The 22,495-nt window shown below is 37.8% G+C and overlaps 1 protein-coding gene across 3 annotated transcripts in view; it reads right to left on the bottom strand.

Moving 5' to 3' along the window:
* The window catches only part of CFTR (CF transmembrane conductance regulator), a 167,171-nt gene extending 164,196 nt beyond the window's left edge, over window positions 1-2,975 (bottom strand). The window contains exon 1 of one of the 3 annotated variants that reach the window (XM_070264278.1): window positions 2,229-2,975. Coding sequence is in view for 2 of the 3 variants with exons in the window: in NM_001110510.1 (NP_001103980.1) it covers window positions 1,775-1,827 (53 nt within the window). In the remaining variant the exon portion in view is untranslated. 3 annotated transcript variants of the gene reach the window in all.
* Between the last annotated feature and the right edge of the window lie 19,520 nt (window positions 2,976-22,495).

The following is a 22,495-nucleotide window of genomic DNA, read 5'->3' as shown; positions in this document are numbered from 1 at the left end:
ATCTGAACCCAAAGCCTAATACCTGTGATCCGTAAGCAGTATTGTCTAATCCACTGCAGAAAATAAATTTCTTATCCTTTCAGAATTACAACCCAGAAGGAAGTTTATAATCACTGATACTTTAGGTGATTGTCAGTTCCTATAAATAGTAGGAACTGAACTTTTTTAAATACACCTATTCTTAGAGCAACTTATTATGAAATAGTTTGGAGAACAGGAATGAGTATGCTCTGAAGAAATTTAGTAGCCATTATAATACATTTTTTCTTACAAATCAACCTGAGAGCATTTTTAAACTATACTAAAATTTATAAGGTGATCTGCTAAAAAAGAAACTTCAACAGATCAACAATGATCTAATTTAAATCAACAATGAGCTAATTGAAAGTTTCTTAGTACTCAGTACTTAGAAGTAGCCATGGGATATTCATTCTTCTGAAAACTGCACTTTTAGACCAACTGGCATTTAGGTTCCTCAAAGTGCTCTACTAAAAAGTCTACAATTTATGCCAATTAGCATTCTGATTCAGAAAATAGTAGGAAAATAGATCAACAGATAATCCAGTTTTTATAGATGGAGTAACAAAAGGTGCTGGAAACATCAACACAAAGGGTTAATTCCAAAGAGCAAGGTGCTCTCCCATCCACAGGGAGGAGCTCTCCTTCAACGGCCAACGGCCTCTCCTTAGCACCTGAGTTCCAGGCTTATTGCACATGGAGAGAATAAATTATAGAATGATGTGAAAGCTGAGTCCCTTCCCAACACACACATATGGGCATATTTATAATATATTTGGCTTTTATGATACCTAAGTATGCTGATTCACTGGATAATTATGAGTCAAGCAATACCCCATGGGAGAGCTGTACCTATTCATTCATTCCTACAAGTTTAACAGGAACAAAGCAGATACAGTATCCAAAGAACACTTCAAACATGAAATGCTACATCTAATTACACTTTGTCTAAGACTCTGAACTTAGACTCTATTTTTAAAAATCTCATTAGATGAAGTTTGCAAGCTTTTATGGCTCATCGCTTGCGAAGTAGGATAAGAGTACCATTTATTAAAAGTCTAGTCCCATGGCTTTGCATTTCCATGATAATTCTGACCCCTCTTTTAAAATTTATAGCTTCTAAAATCGGCTTTTTAAAACAGGATAGATATTTCAAAGGATTTGCTTTCATTCTTAAAAGGAAGAATAATGGAATTGCAGCAAATACTTGTTAGATGTACTCAGTATCATAACAATAAAAACTTAACTTAAGCACATATTACCCACTTCACCCATCTCCCCCAAAAAAGTTCAAAATTCAGTGAACAAATGTTTCCTGAGCACCTGCTACAGGTAGGCATGGCATTGTTGTCTGTGTGCCAAGAAAACATCTAAGTTTCCAAGGCATGAAGGGGGGAAAACAAGGAACCAAACTTGAGTCTTTATTAACAAGTTTATAACTCATAAATTTCTTAGAAATGTCTAAGACAACAATGCACAGTAGCACATGGGTCTTGAGAGTATGACTTTCAGTTGCAAGTAGTTAAGTCTTTGGTGTTAAGGTAAGGCTCTCTATGCAAACAATGGGCTTCAGTTTATTCTTTTATCTCTTCTTGTTTTCTATTTTATTCCACAAAATCCACGTTCTCTTCCACAACAATGAATGATAGCGCATCTTTTTAAAAACTACTCCTCTTTCCCCAAAACCCAGCCCATACTCGCCCTCCTCTTTCCTGGGCACGTGTCCTTCCAAAGCTTCAGCTGGACACCCCCTCACCTGAAAAAAAGTTTGGAGATGACGCTGGCCTTTTCCAGAGGCGACCTCTGCATGGTCTCTGGGGCGCCGGGGTCCCTCCGGGACAGGCTGGGCTCGCGCTCCTAATGGCCAAACGCCCTACTTTCCTCGGTGCCTGCCGCTCGCCCCTTTTTCTTTGACCTGCTGTGATGTCATTTGCTTCCAACTCCCCCCACCCACCCTACCCCACACACCTCCTCTTTCCTCTTGCTCCTTCCCCCGCCTCCACTGTCCAGGTTAAAAGCCGGGCGCTGCCTGGTCCGGCCCCAAATTTACTCCAGCGGCTTTCTCCACCCCCTCCGCACCCCCGCCCGCACCCCGACCACTCCTTCCTTCTCGCCTCCTTCCCTCCCTCGCTGCCCTGCGCCTCCCTTTCCCGATTCTGCCTCCCAGCCTTCCTCCGTCTCGCGCGCTCCTTGCAGGTCCGCGTCCATACCGTCCAGCCCCAGCCCAGCCCGCAGGTGGGGGACAGTCGCGGCCGCTGTCCAGGTCCGGTCTCCGACGCTCGAGGACAGAAGCAGCCACGGGCAGGAGCAGAACCAGCCCCCGGGGAGCCTCCTGGACCCTCCCACGCGGCAGGTTCCGCCGAACCCGGTACTCGCAGCTGCCAACTTCTCCGAGCCTTCTTCCTCCTCCCCTTTTCCGAGATCCCAGCCGGGTTCGTGTTTCGCAAGGTGCATTTTGAAAGGAGAACGAAAATATGTCTCTCCTGTATCAAAATGCAGCCGTAGAGACCCGGAAGGTTCCGCGGCAGTGTCTGATGTGTGCACCTTTGAATGTCAGAGGGAAGAACCAAGCTTTGTTATTTTCAGGCTTAGGTGAGCTCCAACTGTAGCATGGATCCCTTAGGAGACGTACTAATGGGGGGCAAAAGTTCTATCAGGAGGTAAGAGGAGTTATTACTTTGTCCATTACCCGCCTGGGATTTGTTCATCGTCTGTCCGAAGTTTTTCAGTCTCGCCTGCGTTTTTAAGGCTTTTGCGTGTGTTAGCGACTACGATGGCAAGTGGACAGTGTGTAAACTAACCTGCCCTCCTATAGATTTCCGACAGTCAGTCAGCAAAACATCCTGACTAATACACAGAAAGGAATTCAGTCATTGAAGCGAAGGTAGCGTGTTAACTCTGCCTTGACTCTGAGAAACGCCATCTTCAACTCTAAGGGCAGCCAAGCTTTCCCAGGTGTGGGCGCCTTACCTTCCCCGAGTTTTTGGTGGGTGGATTGTGTGCCTGTCTCATAGTTTTTAAAGAGCCAAGTCTTCAGTCCTGAATCCTACTGTGTAAAAGCAAGGGCGCATTGAGTTTAAGTTGAGAAAGTCAGATGAAAGTAAAAATTTTGGTCTGATTACTTCATTGCCTCTGCATCTGAGGCAAGGGTGTTTACTTGTGAATTACCTTATTGTTGACTTGTGGTCACCCAAATACAGTACAAACAAAACTATGCATTTCATAATAATAGACAGGAACATGTATTTAAATTAATGAACGCGTTCAGCAGGTTTTTATAGTTCCACTTTGTGTTTCAAGGTCATACTTTTTCTGTCTTAAAGTGGGTTTATAAACATTTAAGTTGTATTATCCTAAATTTTAATAGTAGAGAAAATAAGAGCAAAGAGAGAAACCGAATTGCGCAAAGTTAGACGCCGAGAAAGAACTTCAGCATTTCTAACTTGATTTATTGCTTCAAATCCTGTACCCATGCTTTCCTGTCTCCAGTATGACACAAATGAAGCCTCCGTCTTCATTATTGACTTTTCCCAGCTATGTGATTGAACTCACTCCATCCACTTTCCTACCCCCACTCTGTTGTTTGCTTTACAGCTGCTAGTGTGACCCATCAAATGTAATACACACATTTTGAAATGAATTGGTAGTCACTTTCTCTTTGTTATCAAAGAGCATGTGACAATAAAGGGATTAAGAATTAAGTTCCAAAGATCATAGAAGCTGACTGAGTGATATGGCTCAAAGAGACCCCAGATATTTGTCAATGAATCCCCTTCCTCTGGAAAGAAGTAATAAAATCGTGACTGTTTCTTCAGTTCTTACTATTTGCTAGGCATCATCTCGTATAAACCTTACAACAACCATGTGAATAGGTATTATGCTCCCCAATTTTCAGTTGAGGAAACAGACAAAAGAAATTAGGTAAATGCCTAAAATGTTAGAGCTAAGATTCGAACTTCAGTCTAATTTCAAACCATCACTCCTATCAGTGTGTAATATTGCTTCTAATCAAATCATTCCTCATACATTCATATACTATCACTTACACACCAGCCCAGTCTTTCAAATCTTCACATTAGTTTCATGAAATTGTAATTCCTAGATCTATCCAAGACTGAGACAAGAAAGCAGAAATCTACAAAGTAGCTACTGAAGTTATATATTTTTAATAAATAACATTTAATTATAATATTCCATGTTAAGTGTGTTCACACGCATGCACATAGGAAGACCCTAGATTTTTATCATAAAAGATTACATCCCAAATTTGTTCTTGGTATAAGTAAGACTTCACCATTCTTCAGAACGTTAACACTGTTAGCAGACATGAACAAATGAACTAACTGGGACATGATGGTCAAGATTTGCATCTAGGCACATACCTAATGTGGGAATATAGACTCATGCACCAGAAAAGCGTTCAAATGTAGCTGAAGGTCATGGCTAAAATCCTAAATGTGGCTTTGAGATGTCAGGAATAGGACAGAGATCAACGGGCTGGGACAAGAGTGGAAGGTGGTAATAGGAAACAGCACAGCTCTTCTCTCCAACCTGCCCAATATCAGCTCATACAATTTTATTATAATATAATTGCTTACATTCGTTGAGCCCTTACTATATATGCCAGGTGCCGTGTCAAATACATAGTATGCTTTGCCTTTTTTAATCCTTATAAACACCTTCATGGGACAGGTAACTTCTTTAATATCCATATATTACAGGTAAAGGAACTGAGGTACAGGGGCCAGCCTGGTGGCACAGTGGTTAAGTGTGCACGGTCTGCTTTGGCTGCCCAGAGTTCACCGGTTCAGATACCAGGTGCGGACATGGCACCACTTGGCAATAGCCATGCTGTGGCAGGCTCCCACGTATAAAGTAGAGGAAGATGGGTACGGATGTTAGCTCAGGGCGAGTCTTCCTCAAAAAAAAAAAAAAAAAGAAGCTGAGGTACAGAAAGTTTTGCAATTTTCCCAAGAAAGCTGCAGAGTTAATAATAACAGAGAAAACTGAGATTTGAACCTAAACAGCCTATTGCCTGAAGCCAAGCATTTGACCACTACCCATACTCCTCCAACAGAATTTCCTAATGTTTTAAGCATAATTGATCTTAAATATAGAAGATTAGGTGGCCCTTTGTGTGGCATCATTTTTTTTATTGTGTTAGAATACACATAACATGAAATTTACCATCTTAACTATTTATAAGTGTACAGTTCACTGTTATTAAATACATTCACATTGTTGTACAACCATCGCCACCATCCATCCCCATAATTCTTTACGTCTTGTAAAACTGAAACTCTAATGCATTATACAATAACTCCCGATTCTCCCCTCCCCACAGCCCCTGGCAACCACCATTCTACTTCTGTCTTTATGATTTTGACTACTCTAAGTACCTCATATAAGTGGAATTATACAGTATTTGTCTTTTTTGTGACTGGCTTATTTCACTTAGCATAATGTCCTCAAGATTTACCCATGTTGTAGCATATTGCAGAATTTCTTTCCTTTTTTAAGACTGGATAATATTCCACTGGGTGTATATACCACATTTCGCTTATCCGTTCATCTGTCAGTGGACACTTGGGTTTTAGCTATTGTAAATAATACTGCTGTGAACATGGGTGTACAAATTGTGTGGCATCATTTTAAAGGTATATTAAAAAGGAGCCAGAAGAGGAGGAGGAGGAAGAGAAGAAAAGGAAGCCAACATTTATTTAGTACCTACTATATGTTCGGCAATGTGCTATATACTTCCTACAAATGATCTCAATATATGAATGCTTATGAGAGACAACCTTCCTGTCATACGTTACTCACTCTGCCAGATGATGGCTGAGGTTTCACCATTAGATATTACTAAAGAAAAATTTCACTATACCTTACTTCTTCATCATGTTCAATTTAATTTGAGTGTGTTCCTCAGATTCTTTCCTGAGAACGAGCTTTAACAATGATAAGTAAGTAGTGACCATGAGTGCAGTAAAACCTGGAAAAGTAGAGGAGAAAGGAAAAAAGTCACCCCTATAAGGAAGAAAAGCTCACCAAAAAAGAGAAGGGCAAGGCCTTGTGAGCTTCATGTGCGTAAACTGGTTCTGCTTATAAATTTACCTAAACTAGAAGGGTAAGAGCAGCTGAGGCTCTTCAAAGTGTGCCGCTGTGATGACCAAGGATGTAAATACACGTTATAGTCTAACAAAGATGTTTCAGACCCAGAGAGAGGTGTCCTGGTAGATGATTAGGTCAGATTACCATTACTTTTACTGCTTCCAACATTATGTTTGGTCTGACAATTCTGTTTATAAACACACATGCAGACCTACTTCTATTTATATACATACATAACCCTTCTTCCCCACAATGTCCTTGAAGACAGGAATTGTGTCTTTTATTTTCCTTTTACTCATCTCTTATTTAGTAATATGGTATATACAATCAAACAACAATTTTCTCTTGGGGTTACTGACCTGAGTTAACATATGTTCCTAAAGGGAAAATCTGAAGATGTTCGAGAGATGAATTGTTAACACAAGAACTCAATACTGAGGCAGGTATACAGAATGAGGAAGCATCTCCCCCCTTCAAACCTTGGAATCTACCGGTGGTCATCAAAGTTCTCTGAAGATGGTAGCAGGTAGAGTGGAAAGAGCTTGGGCTTTGAGGCAATAAAGAGCTAGATTTTCAATTCTGGCACCACTACCTACTTAGCTGTGTGGTCTTGGGTAAGTTACTTAAACTTTCTTGTGCCTTAGTTCCCTGTGCTGAAAATGAGGTTAATAATACCCACCTTATGCACAGTAGAGAAAATATAAACAGCAATGTTGTATTATAATCATCAAAATTGCTAAGAGTCTGGAACTTAATTATTCCAACTACTAAAAAGAAAGGATAATTATGTAAGATGATAGAGGCGCTAATTATCACTACAATGGCAACCATATTACAATATGTAAGTGGCTCAAATTAACATGTACACCTTAAATCTACACAATGTTATATGTCAAATATAGTTCAATAAAAATAATAATAAAAAAACATACCCACCTCATAGGTTTGTCAAATAGATTGTCAGGTTCTTTCTACCTCAGCACTATTGACATTTGGGACTGGGTAATTCTTTGATGAGGGGTGGCTGCCCTATGCACTGTAGGATGTTTAGCAGCATCTCTAGCTCCTACCCACTGGATGCCAGTAGAACTACCTTTCCCCCCCAAGTTGTGACAACCAAAACTGTCTCCAAAGATTGCCAAATACACTTGGAGGGGCAAAATTGCTCCTGCTTGAGAATCACTGGATGAAATTAGTTAAATGTGATGCATATAACAGACATAAAAGGCTTAGAACCTAGTAGGCACTCAATAAATTATAGAAATTATAGTTACATATGACTGGTGATAAATCAGTGTAGCATTGCAAAATGGAATGCTATTGAAAACTAAACTCCCTAAAGACTGTCAGAATTCTCAGGAACATTGGATTCCGTCATTCCTTCTGAAGTTATTTGCTTGTATTTGGACTGGATGAAAAGGAGGAAATTCAGGGGTTCTTCCAATTATAAGATAATTTTGATTTGGAGGCAGAGCTAGATTTTTGTGTAGTGGAAACGTCCTTACTCTTTTTGCATTGAAATAACATTTGAAAGCTGTTTTTCAGTTCCTCTCACTTTCAGATCATCACCAGTGGTACAGTCTTAACAACTGTGTCCAGATGGGATGTGGCTCCCTGATGGGTCTTCTGTAACTTAAAGGTAATTCCTCATAAAAAATCTTAAAGATCCTCAGTCTGTACAAAATGGGGACTTATTAATGCTACTAATGAACTGGAGCAATTCCAAACAATATTCAGAGTACAACTTTGTCATGAATATAAAAGCTAATAAATCTGGAATTTTCTAAAATTGCTGTTCATGAAAGGTTATTTATATTGATTCTCTTTTCATTTTCCTACTGAAGCTTTTTAGAAGAAGAGAATTCATAGCACCAGATTAAATTTTCATTGGTGATATCATGCTGAAAGCCAGATGCTATTTATAGAATTAAAATTGTGGTTTTATATGTTTGAACTCTAAGAAGAAAAGTGGTGGGGTTTTTTTCTTCAGATGAATTCTATACTAATTTATATGCTATTTAGAAGACTTACATTTAGAAAGTCAGTCAAGTACAGTAAGTGGAACGTAGGTTATTCACTTATTTATAACTATTTTCCCCAAAATAGATAATTTGTAATAAAAACATGTAAATCAGGAGGACATTCGAAATAAAGAATAAGAAGAGACACTGGATGGGAAATTGTTATTGCACCTGGGAAGTAAAAGTAATTCTGAGTGTCTTGGCCCTCAAAGTCCAACAGGTTGTGTTATTCTCATGGTCTGATATCTGATAGAAGTCAAGATACAAGTTCACCGGGAAAGAAAAACCATCCTCCCTCCACCCCAATCCTGGAAGAGTTTTCCACTCAAAGGTTTGTAGAATTATCACTGAGTGACATCATGAACAGTATTTTCAGCTATAATTTTTTCAGAAACATTTATTTTATGGCCATTTCTTATGCCAATCCATGATTAAAGCCAAGGACGCAGCATGAGGTCAGCTACTCAAGGAAGGCTGTTCAGCCTGGGAAAGCAGAATTTGAGAATTCCCAGGTTCAGTTTCTTTTCCAATTTTCTTTGACTTACCTTGTATAGACAGAGTCTGTGAGATCTTGTTGTTTCAGGATACTATGCTGGCCATTTATTGATCTTCAAGCTCAATGTGATTGGTGAAACTATCGTAATTAATCCATGTGGTCAAAAGGACAACCAATTCCTGGTTCAGTGACTAGGGCTCATTGGCCTCCACAGCCTGGATCCCTGTGTCTCCCAGAGTAACTGGAACTTCCTCACTTCAAAGACTGTTGAGAAGCAATACTGATGAAATGATGGCAAAACACTCTGGAACTCTTATTTGCATGTGCAAAAATTACGTTTAAAGGTATGTATGAAAATCATCTAAATCCTTTCTGGAACAAAGCATATCATGCTAATTAAAATCAAATTGACAAATACGTATCATGATTTTCATCTAAACAAATTTGACTGTTACAAAGTTTTACCTAAAAATATAGAAATTGTAATATTTTTGTAATAACAAATTAAATTTAGCATGATCCTATCTTTGCAAGAAAAAATATATATGTTGCATATACTTGTTTGAGGCATAAATTACATTACAGATCTCAGGAAAACTCCGTGAAGTTGGCATATTTTATTATCATTGTCATTTCATTTTAAAAATGAAGAAACTGAGGTCCAGAGGTTAAATGGCATGCTCAAATTCAAGAAGTAGAGCCAGAATTTGAACAAACCTAGTGGTTTGGCTCTGAGCTGAGCACTTAATCATTGTACTCTGCATGTAACTGGACCATATAGAACAGTTCTGTTTTTTTAACTAACAAGAGTTCCCTTTTACAATTTTTCCACTTGATTTTCTGATTAGGTGAAAACAGGGACTTATCGCAAAGCAGATTTTTCTTTTCTTCTTTTTCTTCATTTCTTCAGAATCCATTGAGTAGATTCATCATTATAGGCATGTGAACTAGGCAGGGAGGCATGGGGAAGAAAAAGGAGAACAAGATCTTTTCTTCTATTTCTTTTGAGATTCAACATAGTTAGAATCTGTTTGAATTGAGATGACCCCAGTTGAAATGCTCAAATATGGATACCAAGGAAAACTCAACACACCATGGGTGGAAAGGGTTAATGGCAACGCCAACTGCTTGGTAGGAGACTGGCTACCTTGCAGCTAAAACCAGAAGCTTGCCTTTACCTACCCATCATGAGAAGCTGGGTGGACTTTGCAACTACAGGAGAAACTTTGCAAGTCCAAGTATAATGTACATACTACTGGCTGAGACTAAAGCTGGGGAATGAGCTTCATCTTCCTCCAGGAACTGCTGTGACCTGTGCAGAGATCTGCTCCAACAGGGCAATAATCATAGCAGTGGACTGGGATGTATCAGACTCTGTGGGAGGACCTATTTTCATCAGTGACATAATGTTGTGAAGACAGATGCTCCTGCAGCAGAAAATAGTGTAGACATGTGACAGTGGTCCAGTAAGATCCTCCATGTTCTCCATCTCTTTGGTGTTTGTAAACAGAGATGACCCCTTTGGATAATGAAAACCCTGGGGTTCTTGGACAGTTGGGGGGCAAAGGAAATCCTTTTAAAAAAAGTTTCTGGACTTCTTGGTAACATCAACATTTAAAAGTCAAAAAGAGGGGCCAGCCCAGTGGCGTAGTGGTTAAGTTCACACACTCTGCTTCAGCGGCCCAGGGTTCATGGGGTCAGACCCGGGAGTGGACCTACACACCACTCATCAAGCCGTGCTGTGGTGCATCCCACATACTAGGTAGAGGAAGATTGCCACAGATAACAGGTTAGGGCCAATCTTCCTCACCAAAAAAAAGTTAACAAGAAATGTGACCTTATTTGTATCCCAAGAAGTAGGTGAAAGGAGACATACAGGTTGCATAAAAATGTTTGCATAAGCATTGAAAAAAAAAGCCTAGAAGGATATATGTCATCATCTTATGCCATAAATTTCTAAACTTTTTAAATAATTGTTTTTCAAAACAAAACAAAAAAAGAAATGCTTCCTATGAAGTAAAGTGACTTTCTGACTCCATTCCACAAAAGTTTTTGAAAAGCCTACAGTGTTGCTCTATGCCAGCAAAGGGAAAAAGTGAACAAGACAGAATTCTGCTATACCTTTCAAAGGGCTTCCTAGATCTGAATTGTTACTAAAACTGACAAAGCGAAGCATTAGTTGCCTGAGCCCAAAGGAAATTACCCTCATCAATGTCTCTTTCATTTATTCTGGATTCTCCTTGGCCCTGCAAAATCCACCTAACTCCTTAGTCTCCTTCAGCTCCCTTTCTTTTGCCCCCACCTCGACCTGCATTCTGCCGCCATTGCTGGTTTTAGGACTGCAAACAAAATCTTCTCAGGAGATCATTATATGTAGTCACAAAGATGCCCTGTTGGGAGTAGAAGAAAAATACTTTCTTCAGATAACTTTAAACATTTGACCCATAACCAAATCCCTCCACTATTAGTTCATTAGAAGTCAATATTCTTAGAAATCCTATGAGTTTTATGTGTCCTTTGTAAGTGCCACGGTTACACTGCATTTCGTTTTTTGCATGTTAGGAGCAATAATTTTTAAAATGTTAGATAAAACACAATTTTTAGAACACATTTTCCTTTAAAGAAAAAAACACTAGAAGCCTCCAAAATGGAGGTGGCTCAGTCCTCCGGTTCTCCGGAGGACCGTGGGAACTTCCCATTCATCTGAGGCCAGGCTAAGGCAGGTGAGGAACAGCAGCAGCTTCTCACACCTCTGTCAACGCAGAGCCCTCCCCCAAAGCAAAGCCTGAGCTCCTCCTTAAGCCCCTCAGGGCCCACAGAAGTACTTGGCTCATTTCCTGTCAGACGACCTGCATGCCATCAACACTGCCCGGGAACAAAAACCTTGACCCTTCCCGCACCTGCCTAGTGCTTGGCACTGTGGGAACCCAGCAAGTGACAGCTCCCTGGAGGAGAGCCAGGCGGGGGAGAGCACCCAGTCCCACGCTGCAGGCTCGTGGGCAGTGGGACAGCACGGCTATGTTTTTCAAGATGCAATTCTGCCATGATTCTAATTGTCTTTACGAGTTCTTTTTGTTAATACCTATTAAGCAATAAAGCAAATGACTCTTGGAAATTATTTGTCTGGTCAAAAAGGGGGTAGGGAATAACAGCCTATTTGATATTACATTGTATCTTGCTTGCTTTCAAGAAAGTGAAGATAAAAGAAAAAAGTGATGCAAAATAAATTTAGATTTAAAGATCTGGGAAAAAATGTAGACCTCTATTCAATCACCCGAATGTGTTTGACACAAACCCAAGTGAATGTGAGGCTGGTAACAATCCGGATATTCAAGAAAAATGGACTATTTTCTGGAATCTGTTTCTGTGTTCACTCCTAATTAAATTTAAAATATCCTTTCATTTGGCTGTGAAGAAAACAAAGTTTAGATCGTCTTGTTTTAAAATGTATTGTCTATCAGACAGCATAGCATAGAGGTTTAGAGCTCCTCCACTGGGAGTTGAGATTTCCTCATTTGTAAAAAGAGGGAAGCAAGAGCTTTCATTACATAGGGTTGTTGTGAGAATGAAATGAGTTGATATAAGTAAAAAATGTAACAAACTACCCAATGTAGGATGAGTGATCAATAAATGGTGTGTGTGTGTGTGTCTTTCAAATTTCACATCCTTACATTAGTGACTCACTGAATGCTGAACTGGTTCTTCTGATTTTTTTTTTTTTAGTTGAAAGAATAAAATGTGTCTGGAGTAATAATTTTTTTTTTTAAGATTTTATTTTTCCTTTTTCTCCCCCAAGCTCCCCGGTATACAGTTGTGTATTTTTAGTTGTGGGTCCTTCTAGTTGTGGCATATGGGACGCCACCACAGCATGGCCTGACCAGCGGGCGCCCAGGATTCCAATTGAAACCCTGGGCTGCCGAAGTGGAGCGCACAAACTTAATCACTCGGCCACTGGGCCAGCCCCCTGGAATAATTCTTTTAATACACTTCTCAACCAGTTTTATTTTTTGTTTATTTACTTCCTGCAAAAGTAAGGGAAAATAAAACTCAACAATAAGAAAACAAACAACACAATTTAAAAAATAAACCAAACATCTAAACAGACACAGTACCAAAGATCTACAGATGGCAAATAAGCATATGAAAGATGCTCATCATCATTTGTCATTAGCTAATTGCAAATGAGAACAACAATGAGATACCACTGCTCACCCTTTAGAATGGCTGAAATCCAGAAACTGACAATACCAGTCACTGGTGAGGGTTGCTGGTGGGAATACAAAATGGTACAGCTACTTTGAAATACAATTTGGCATTTTCTTACAAGGCTAAATATAGTCTTACCATACAACCTAGCAATCACAGTTCTAAGTATTTATCCAACTATTTGAAAATTTATGTCCATATAAAAATCTTCATGTGAGTGTTTATAGTAGTTTTATTCATAATTGCCAAAACCTGAAAGTAAATAAGATTATATTTCAGTCAGCCAATGGATAAACAAACTGTAGTACATCTAAACAATGGAATTCTACTCCGTAATAAAAAGAAATGAACTATCAAGCCATGAAAAGACATGGATGAGTCTTCATTCATATTGCTAGTGAAAGAAGCCAGTGTGAAAAGTCTACATGTTGTATGGTTTCAATTTATATGCATTATGGAAAAGGCACGACTGTACAGAGATGGTAAACAGATCAGTGGGTGTCAGGAGTTGGGGGTGAGGAGGGGAAGGGTAACACAAGTAAAGCACAAGGAATATTTTTAGGGCAGTGAAACTATTCAGTATAATACTGCAATGGTAGATACAAGACGCTATGCATTTGTCAAAACCCATGGAACTTTACAGCCCAAAGAGTGAATTTTAATGTGTGTGAATTTTTAAAAAATCATTTAGGAGACTGGGGATGGGGGGATCTCCAGAATGGAATGCAGAAGGTGACAAAAGAATCTAACTGTATTGCAAATGTTTGAAGCAATCTCACTTAAAGGCGTTATAGGGGAAGGTTCTGGACTACATAACTTTGGAAATGAATGCAGTCTGTAAAACTAAAGGTAAAAGAGCCTCCATAAGCACTCCTCTAGTTGAAAACTAGTATCCCACGGGGGTATAGGTTAACAATTCTGAAACCATTATACCTGTACACTGGAAATGAAAAGTTAAGTAAATAGATAGTGGATGGTGGAAGTCAGGTTTCTCACTGTTGGACTGGGAAGTTACAGATAAGCCAGGGGAAGAAGTTAGAATGATCCACCTGATAATGGATTAGAATTAGACACTCCAGTATAAACTCATGTTTAGCTTTATAAAGATACAGATGGTTACATATAGAAATATTTACAGACGTGTATGCACCCACATATTTTCTTGCTCTGTCAGCTAAGATGGCCTAGAAGCAACAACATCTCAACAGCAACCAACACACTTGGCACCCAGATCTTGGTTTCTAAGACCGTTCCTCAATAAAAGGAACCAAGCTTCCTTTCAGGACTGGGCAGAAAATGTACTAAATGAGCCTGGAGCATCTTGTAGTGCCAGAAAGTAAAGAAGCGCTAAAAAGTAAATAAATAAAAATAAACCCCACAAAGATGGGGGGTCTTTTAAAGGAACATGAGTCAGGTGAGAGAGCCCCCCAGTGGTCAAAGCTGGAACAATTTGAACAATAAAATAATTGTAACAATTGAATTATAACCCAAGTATACGGTAAATATCCACGAATCCATGCTGACATAAATAAATGATTGAATAAATAATGGAAGAGAATAGATAAATTTCCTGTACAGAAGAATTCCAAATAATATATGTAAATACTTAACTTTCAAGGAGGTAGAGCTCAACTCCCCACTCCTTAAGTGCGGGCTGTGCATGATGACTTCCTTCCAAAGAGTACAGTATTGACAGGAGAAAAGAGTAACTTTACAGAGAAGGAACCTGACAAACACTGTCTCAGCCAGGTGATCAAGGTCAACATCAGCACTGATAAGTCATGCTGGTAGCATGTACCCTTGACATTGTGTGATGAAAATGGCACTTTATCTTTGTGGTCCTCCTCCTCAAAACCCATACCCCTAGTGTAACCATGAAAAAACATCAGGCAAATCTCAAACTGTCAAGGTCATCAAAAGTAAGGAAAGTTGGAGAAGCTGTCACAGCCAAGAGGAGCCTAAGGAAACATGAGGACTAAATATAAGGTATTAACGTGGGTGAGATCTTGGAACAGATAAAGATCATTAGGTAAAAACTGGGGAAATTTGAATGAAGTATGGACTTCAGTTAATAATGTATCAATATTGGTTCATTAATTGTGACTAAAGCACCCTACTAATGGAGGATGTTAACAACAGGGAACACTGAATATGGGGTGTACAGGATCTCTCTGTAGAATCTTCACAATTTTTCTGTAAATCTAAAACTATTTTAAAATAAAATTTTTATTTAAAAGATAAGAGAAAAGTTTTTACTCCTCTTTGGTGCATTTTCCATGCAATGACAAATTGCTAACAATTTGAAACTTTAATAATGTTTAATATTTAATACTATCTCAAGCCCAGTCAGATCCTTTTATGTCATGTGTAGCATTTTCAAAATTAATACTCTTTATATTTATTTTTCTTAATTAACTATTTCTCTTGCAAGGTTGACCAAAGGATCTAGGGCTTATAGAATGAATTGCATAAATCTAAAAAATTGGCTTCAAATTGGGTTACACCATGACCTTAAAACTTTCTACTCCCAGTGGAAAATAAATCATGTAAAAGACAATAGTCAATGAATATTTCTTAAAAATAAATCAAAATAAAATGAAAAAAGCAGCTAAATTTCTTGTTCCCAAAAAGCTTGCAAGAAAAATAAAATCTTCATGTTCCCTTGTCAACTCAGGACCATCAAATTGTCCTGCAATATTCAACAAGCTGTAGCTATTATTAAGAAAATGGAATTCATCATCCATGCCAAAGTTTCAAGGTAATATTAGCTAGTCACTATGAAAGTTGTATGGCTTAAAAATAAAAGTGAATTTGACCATAGTGTAGTAAGAAATTTCTATTCCCATTGTATTATATAAAAACATTTGGATTCCAGAAAACTATTGGATTAAAACAGATTCAACTTGAAGGTGCTATTGTTTATCTTCTCTAGGAAAATATTTTACTTAAATAATTCTGTTCTATCTGGGTGATTCCCTTTCCATCTCTCCACTCACTCTGCTGTCTCATTCTTCTATAGTTAACATTACTGATTTTCAGTTTTAAATTTTACATAAGATTGCTATGAACTAACAAGATCTGTCACATTTCACTAAAAAAAAAAGAAGCATTTTGGAAATAATAGTTGAAGTCATCCAGCCAAAGTTTTAACATCTCTATTGGAAAATGTGTAGTAAAATATGTTTTGAAAATGAAATTATTTTTCTTTGTGGAACAACTAATATTTTAAGACATTGAGGCATAAAATGATCATCTTTGTTCCTTGATTGCTCCTGTCTTGTTTTCCAATCTGAACCAAGCCCACTATGCATCCAGGATAAATTAAACTCAGGAAATTAATTAGTACTGAGTCCCGAAAGCGCTAAGTCTTTTACGGGTTTTTCCCCCATTTAATTCTCTCTATATCCGTATGAGATAATTATTATTATGCCATTTTACTCTTGAGGAAAATAGAATTCGAAGGAATACTTAACTAGCCTTACATCTAGTACAGGTAGTCCTGGATTAGAGCTCACTGATGCTAAGACCACTCTCTTTCCCTACATCATTGTCGGGTAACATGTTGTTCAGTAAACTGAAATCATTGAGAATAGGAAACTGTAGAATTAATTTTCTTTAATTTTTAGCAAGTGATCTTAAACTGAGAAAAAATTTTTTTTAAGATTTTACTGTGTAATACCAGTCAAATCATTTAAACTGAAAGAGTCGCCTGTCTTCTTAACATGACACACATTTTTGGCATTCAGCAAAGGAGACTGTGTGGTTGCTCCCTTGAGTCCCAAGAGGTCCAGTTTACAGAGCAAAGGGCAAGGAGTGAGAGAATCAAGGAGCAACACCCTCTTCTTACCCTTCCCACACTCAGAACAAGCCCAGTTAATTACCTCTCATTCAAAAATTCAGGCCAGAGCTCAAGCCAATGTCCAGGGCCCACTGTTGGCAGAAGGGAAAAGGTTAAATTATGGGTTTGGAGGGGAATGGAAGATTTGTTGCACTTAGACGTGGAATTCCCTGTGGTTATGTGTAAATAAGGATACATACTGGGTTTTATTTTGTAACATTGCACAGAAATATTTAAACTTACAGTTTGCATTTAGTATAAATTAATTCTAATTTCACCACTCCTTGGTTCCCAATTCATCTCCAGAGCTGCTTCTTAAACCACTCATATTTATGAGAGTACGTCAAATCCCTCAGGCATACGGGAGCAGGATAAAAGGTCCATACCTAATGTTGAAATAACCAAATTTTCTTTCTAACTACTGAATCACCACAAGTAACTGTGTCCTCTTCATTTCTTCCTCTCCTTTTCATGATAAAATAATTTCACAGAAAAGGTTGGGTTCATATTAATTTGGCGGAGTAGGGCATGAAAAACATTATTCTACTAATTAGTCTAAGAAAATGAAGTTATATCAGAAAAGAATACCTAAATACATACATTTCAAAAAGTAAGCAAAGGTAATTCCTATGATGAGTTCACGCTTCTAATGTGCTTCACTTCGACGCACTATATTAGAAGGAGAATCACATAGATACTCAATTTGTGTATTCAGAGTGGGGAGACCTCTCACTGGGCAAATTTAAGCTATATTGTCTAATAGAATGATTTAGTATTGATATCAATTTTAACCCCTATGGCAATGAATTCCAAATATTTTTGGGATCTTCATTATTTTTTGTCCCTAGCTTAGTTTCAAGAAATAAATTGTGGTAATTCTCACCCAGTGTTTATTCCTTTTACTAAAGCAGGAGAGTCACACAGAACACAATTCTCCTCTTCATGTGTCTCATAGTACAGGGAAATATGCAGTTAGTCAGTCAGTCAGTCAGAATGAGTACTTTTTCTCCTCCCCAGTGTCTGGTTCTTTGATCTGACAAGTGTAAAACAAGTAAAAGTTAAATTATAGACATTAAGTTAGAAGTTAATATTAACTTTCAATCTTATATTGGAATAATATTCTGACCAAGGTAAAGCATTGCAATTAATGCATTATAATTACATACAGCACCATTTTGGCATATAACTTAATTTAACTCACTTTAGTGACTATTTATCAGGTGTCTACCATGTATGAGGGCCCTCACACGGAAAGTCTGGAGGGTCCTATGGCCCAGACCTCAGATGATGCACAGTTCCAGAGAGATGCTGATAAGACTGAAACCCTGGCCTCTTTGAATGTCTAACAGACTGCCAGCTGCAGAGCACCATATTAATATGTGGAAATAAGACACAGTCTCTGCTGTCAACAAATTTATCGTCAGCAGAAAAAAACCCACAAAAATATCTATTATATATGATAGAATGAGAGTCATTCTAGAGATGCAAATAGCTATGAGATTCAATGACACCCAAGTTATTTCCAGTTAAGAATTAGGATGTCTTCAAGAGGAGATATCATTGAAGATGGATCTTGAAAGATAAGAAGCCACTGACATATTAAAAATTAAAGAAAAATAAAGAAACAGCTTGTTACCATTGTAGATTTTGGTGCCACTTAAACTGCAAATATATTGAGTCCTCTGTTGTTCACCCAGTTTTTATTTAGCTCATTGTTGATGTGAATAATCACTTTATTATCTGACTATAAAACAAAAAAGATTTCCTAAGTTGCTAGTCCTTTCTTTAATAAATACAAATAAAATAATTACAAAACACACACACACAGAAAAGAAGCCATTGACAGCCAGAGATGGGTGAGAAAGGCATGAGCAGAGACAGGCATATTTGGGAACAACATTGTTTGGTTCTGTTTTAAAAGTAGAGAAAGAAGTGGATTGGAAAATCAGATTGGGACTACGTACATCGGAGTCACAAATAGCAGGATCCCACTCCTACTATTGTTGGCAAAAAGAACTCAGTATGGGATCTTGGGCAGGGAAGCAACATCGTTGCACTGCATTTTAGGAAGATACAACTGGAATAAATACACACAGTGGCCTAGTGGAGCAGGAAGAGATGATGTAGGAAATCAGTGAGGAGGTTGTCACGGCAACCCTAAGCCTGAGGATTCATCACTCTTTGACTAACCAGAAGAATTTCCTTTTTCCTCAGTCCTGAAGACCACTTCCTTATAGTCTCCCTCCGCTTGTTTCCCAAGCCATAAGCTTACCTTCAGGGGTGATCAGAAGATGTTCTTCTTTGGTTCCATATTTTGAAATACTCCTTGTTAAGACCAGGGGGATTCCTCATCAAAGGGAAAACGTTTCTTCCTCATCCCGCTTGGTTCCTTTTCGAAAACTAGATCTTATCCTATCACATATCCATTACACAGTCAGGAAATTCAATACCCATTCACAATACCAGGAAGCATTTAGTCTAAGACCACGAAGTGACAAACCTTATTGCTCCCATTTGCTTAATAAAGTTGTGTTAAAAGTGACTCAAGACAAGGTTTTTTTCCCATTAAATAAATGAAGAAGAGAATTAGCACTTCCCAGAATTAGATTATTTTTCTAGTTTTTCCTTTTATTAAAGAATCAGTTTTTTTCAAATGTACTTCATCTCCCAGGCTACTTCAATAAATGGATTAAACTTAGATAAATATACGACTTTGTAACAACAGCTAACACTTATAAAGCACTCAATGTGTGCGGGCATTGTTCTAAGCACTGTACCACATACCTTATAAAGCACTCAGTGTGTGCAGGCATCATTCTAAGCACTGTACCACATACCTTATAAAGCACTCACTGTGTGTGGGCATTGTTCTAAGCACTGTACCACATACCTTTGCTTGACTATTCAAAAAAAAAAAAAAAAGATTCTTACAGATGAGGGTCACAGTAAGAAGAGGAAAGAAGAAATCCCTAACACTTTGAATAAGCAATATGGGCATTTATCTTCCCAATGATAGAACCTATTCAGTTTTTCCCTGCTCCTGTGGTTCCAGAACAATGTCATTATTCAAGTAGAGAAGGCAAAAATCCAAGCTGCCGCTTGACTTTTGATTTAACAAAGGTTACAAGCAAGCTATCCTGAGCTGTTGAATGACATAGTTTATCATGCCATCTAATATTTTGAAAAGGGTGTTTTATTATTTATTAAACAAATTTAAACTTACAAGAGAACATTTTAATATACCTTCTAAAACTATATTTAAACATTCTCATCAGGTACATACTGCAAAAAAGAAAAACATCTCTATTGCATTGTACTTGGATTTCCTCCAATTATGTTTTAAGAGACCCATTCCTTGATCAATAAAACTGAAAAATATGCTTAACCACTCTGCGTATTGAAGTAATGACCGAATAGCTGTATTAAGATATGTATGGAAAATAAATGCATAAACATATCCATAATTGAATTAGAAAACCAATATAAAAGGAGTTTAACTAATCAGCAATATCCAAAATAAGAGAGGATATTTTAGACACAAGACCTCAAAATATAAAGAATATTCATATTTTTCAATATAATCACTGATTTATAAACTTAATTAAAAACTTGAAGTACTAATTTCATTTGAAATTCATTAAGCCAAATATGCCTGTAAAAAATTAAAATTTATACTTAGGTAAATTATTTTCAACACAGAATAATTAAAAGAGAAAGCTAAATAACTTGCTTTGTAAATATTTCAGAGAAGTATTTAAATTGTTAGAATCTAGTCCAGGAAGAGATGCCTTTATTTTCTTCTCTCTTTCTCACCTGCCCTCTGCTGGCAAAAAAGAGAAAAGTGAAAAGTCAGGAAGCTTCACACACAACGTACTGAAAAAGCATATTTTTAAACAACAAGTGTATAGTGTTACAAAATTTTTCATAAGGCCAGATTAATTTGCCATCCTATTATCTCATCACTTGTATGGGAGTTAAGATTGGAGTAAAAAAAAATAATGTTTGGAACTAGAAAATATTTCACTATTTAACATCGTCCAGGTAAATGACCACGTTAAAATAAGAATACAAAACATCTAAAAATGTCAGCATGAGAGACGCTTTCTGTCATTTCTATCCTCACATCATTACTGACAATGTCAACATGGACTGGATGAGAATTCCATTAGCAGTAGTCATAACTGGTTGAATGATCATATCCGAAAGGGTCTGATTACTGGAACACTATGAGCCAGGGGAGAGGTTAGTAAGAGTGTCTGCAGGGCCTTATCTCTAGTCCTCCATGAGTAACATTCCCATCAAGGCTGAGAATGAAGCTTAGTGAATCCAATCCATAAAGATCTCAACAGACTGGACATTGAACCAGTTCTACCAGGATAAAATAAAACAGGAATTACTACGCAGTTCTGAAAGTTACACAAGCATGAGGTTCATAGCAGTCCCATTTGTGAAACAGGCTTTGACATTTCAGTTATTAGCGAACTCTAAATAAGTCTCCAGTATGGTCAAGTGCCAAAAAAAGTTAACAATAAGTGTCTTCACTGAGCGCTTAGTGTGTGCCAGATCTATATTGAACACTTCACATATATTATAAAACCCCAGAATAATACAAATTTGGATCTGTGCTTGACTCCTTTATTGCCCAGCTCTAATTCTTAAAAAGGGATGAGCTAGAATTCTTTTTCTGGGGGAGAACGATTAGGAAATGAGAGTCTCTCAATATTTTAAGACTTTCTCAATATAAGATTTAATTTGTAATGTGCAGCATAAGCTTCAATATCTTTACTATTGTGCTTATTGTTAAAATACAGACACAGTGATGGTACAATATGACAGCCCTGCATTTTAGTAACTGGAAGTTTTAGACCCATTTATGGCCTTTTTTTTTTTTTCACTTTTTAAGGTTAACTTTTTTCGAAATTTAATACACAGGCAGAAAAGTGCACAATTTATATGTATACACTTGATGACTTTTTACAAAGTGAATACCCCCAAGTAATTACCACCAGATCAGAGAATACCAGCCAAACTGAAGCCTCCCCTCCTGCCATCTCTCAATCGTACCTTGTCCCCAACGAAACTACTGTTCTGACGTCTATCGCTATTAAATTTCTTCTGCCTGTTTTTGAATTTCACATAAGTGGAACTCTACAGTATGTACTCTTTTGTGTCTGGCTTGTTTCACTCAAATTATGTTTGTGGTCTTCATACATATTGTGATATGTAAAAGTAGCCCGCTCATTTTCATCGCTATACGGTATCTCATTGAATGTGTATACTTCATAAATTTATCCATTCTATCCTTAATGAACGTTTGGATGATTCACAGTTTTTGCATTTATTTTAGGAATATCTAGGAGTAGAAAATCTGGGTCATGGGTTTCGTCTATGTTCAGCTTTAGTAGAAATTGCCATGGTTTTCCACAGAGTTAGTACCAATTCATAATTTACATTCTACCTACAGCATATGGGAGTTCTAGTTTTTCCATATCCGTGACAATACTTGGCATTAACAGTTTGTTTGTTTCTTAATTTTAATCATTCTTATAAGTATATAGTAGTATCTCATTGTGGTTTTTAGTTGCGTTTTCTGATGATTAATGATTTTCTTTTTTCTTTCTTTTTTTTTTTTTGAGGAAGATTAGCCCTGAGCTAACGTCTGCTGCCAATCCTCCTCTTTTTGCTGAGAAAGACTGGCCCTGAGGTAACATCCACGTCCATCTTCCTCTACTTTATACGTGGGACGCCTACCACAGCGTGGCTTTTATCAAGCAGTGCCATGTCCGCACCCAACCTGGGCCCACC

The sequence above is a fragment of the Equus caballus genome, chromosome 4 (assembly GCF_041296265.1).
Source record: "Equus caballus isolate H_3958 breed thoroughbred chromosome 4, TB-T2T, whole genome shotgun sequence".
NCBI lineage: Eukaryota > Metazoa > Chordata > Mammalia > Perissodactyla > Equidae > Equus > Equus caballus.
Note: the sequence above shows the minus strand (reverse complement) of the source record. Positions and strands in the feature narration are given on the sequence as shown.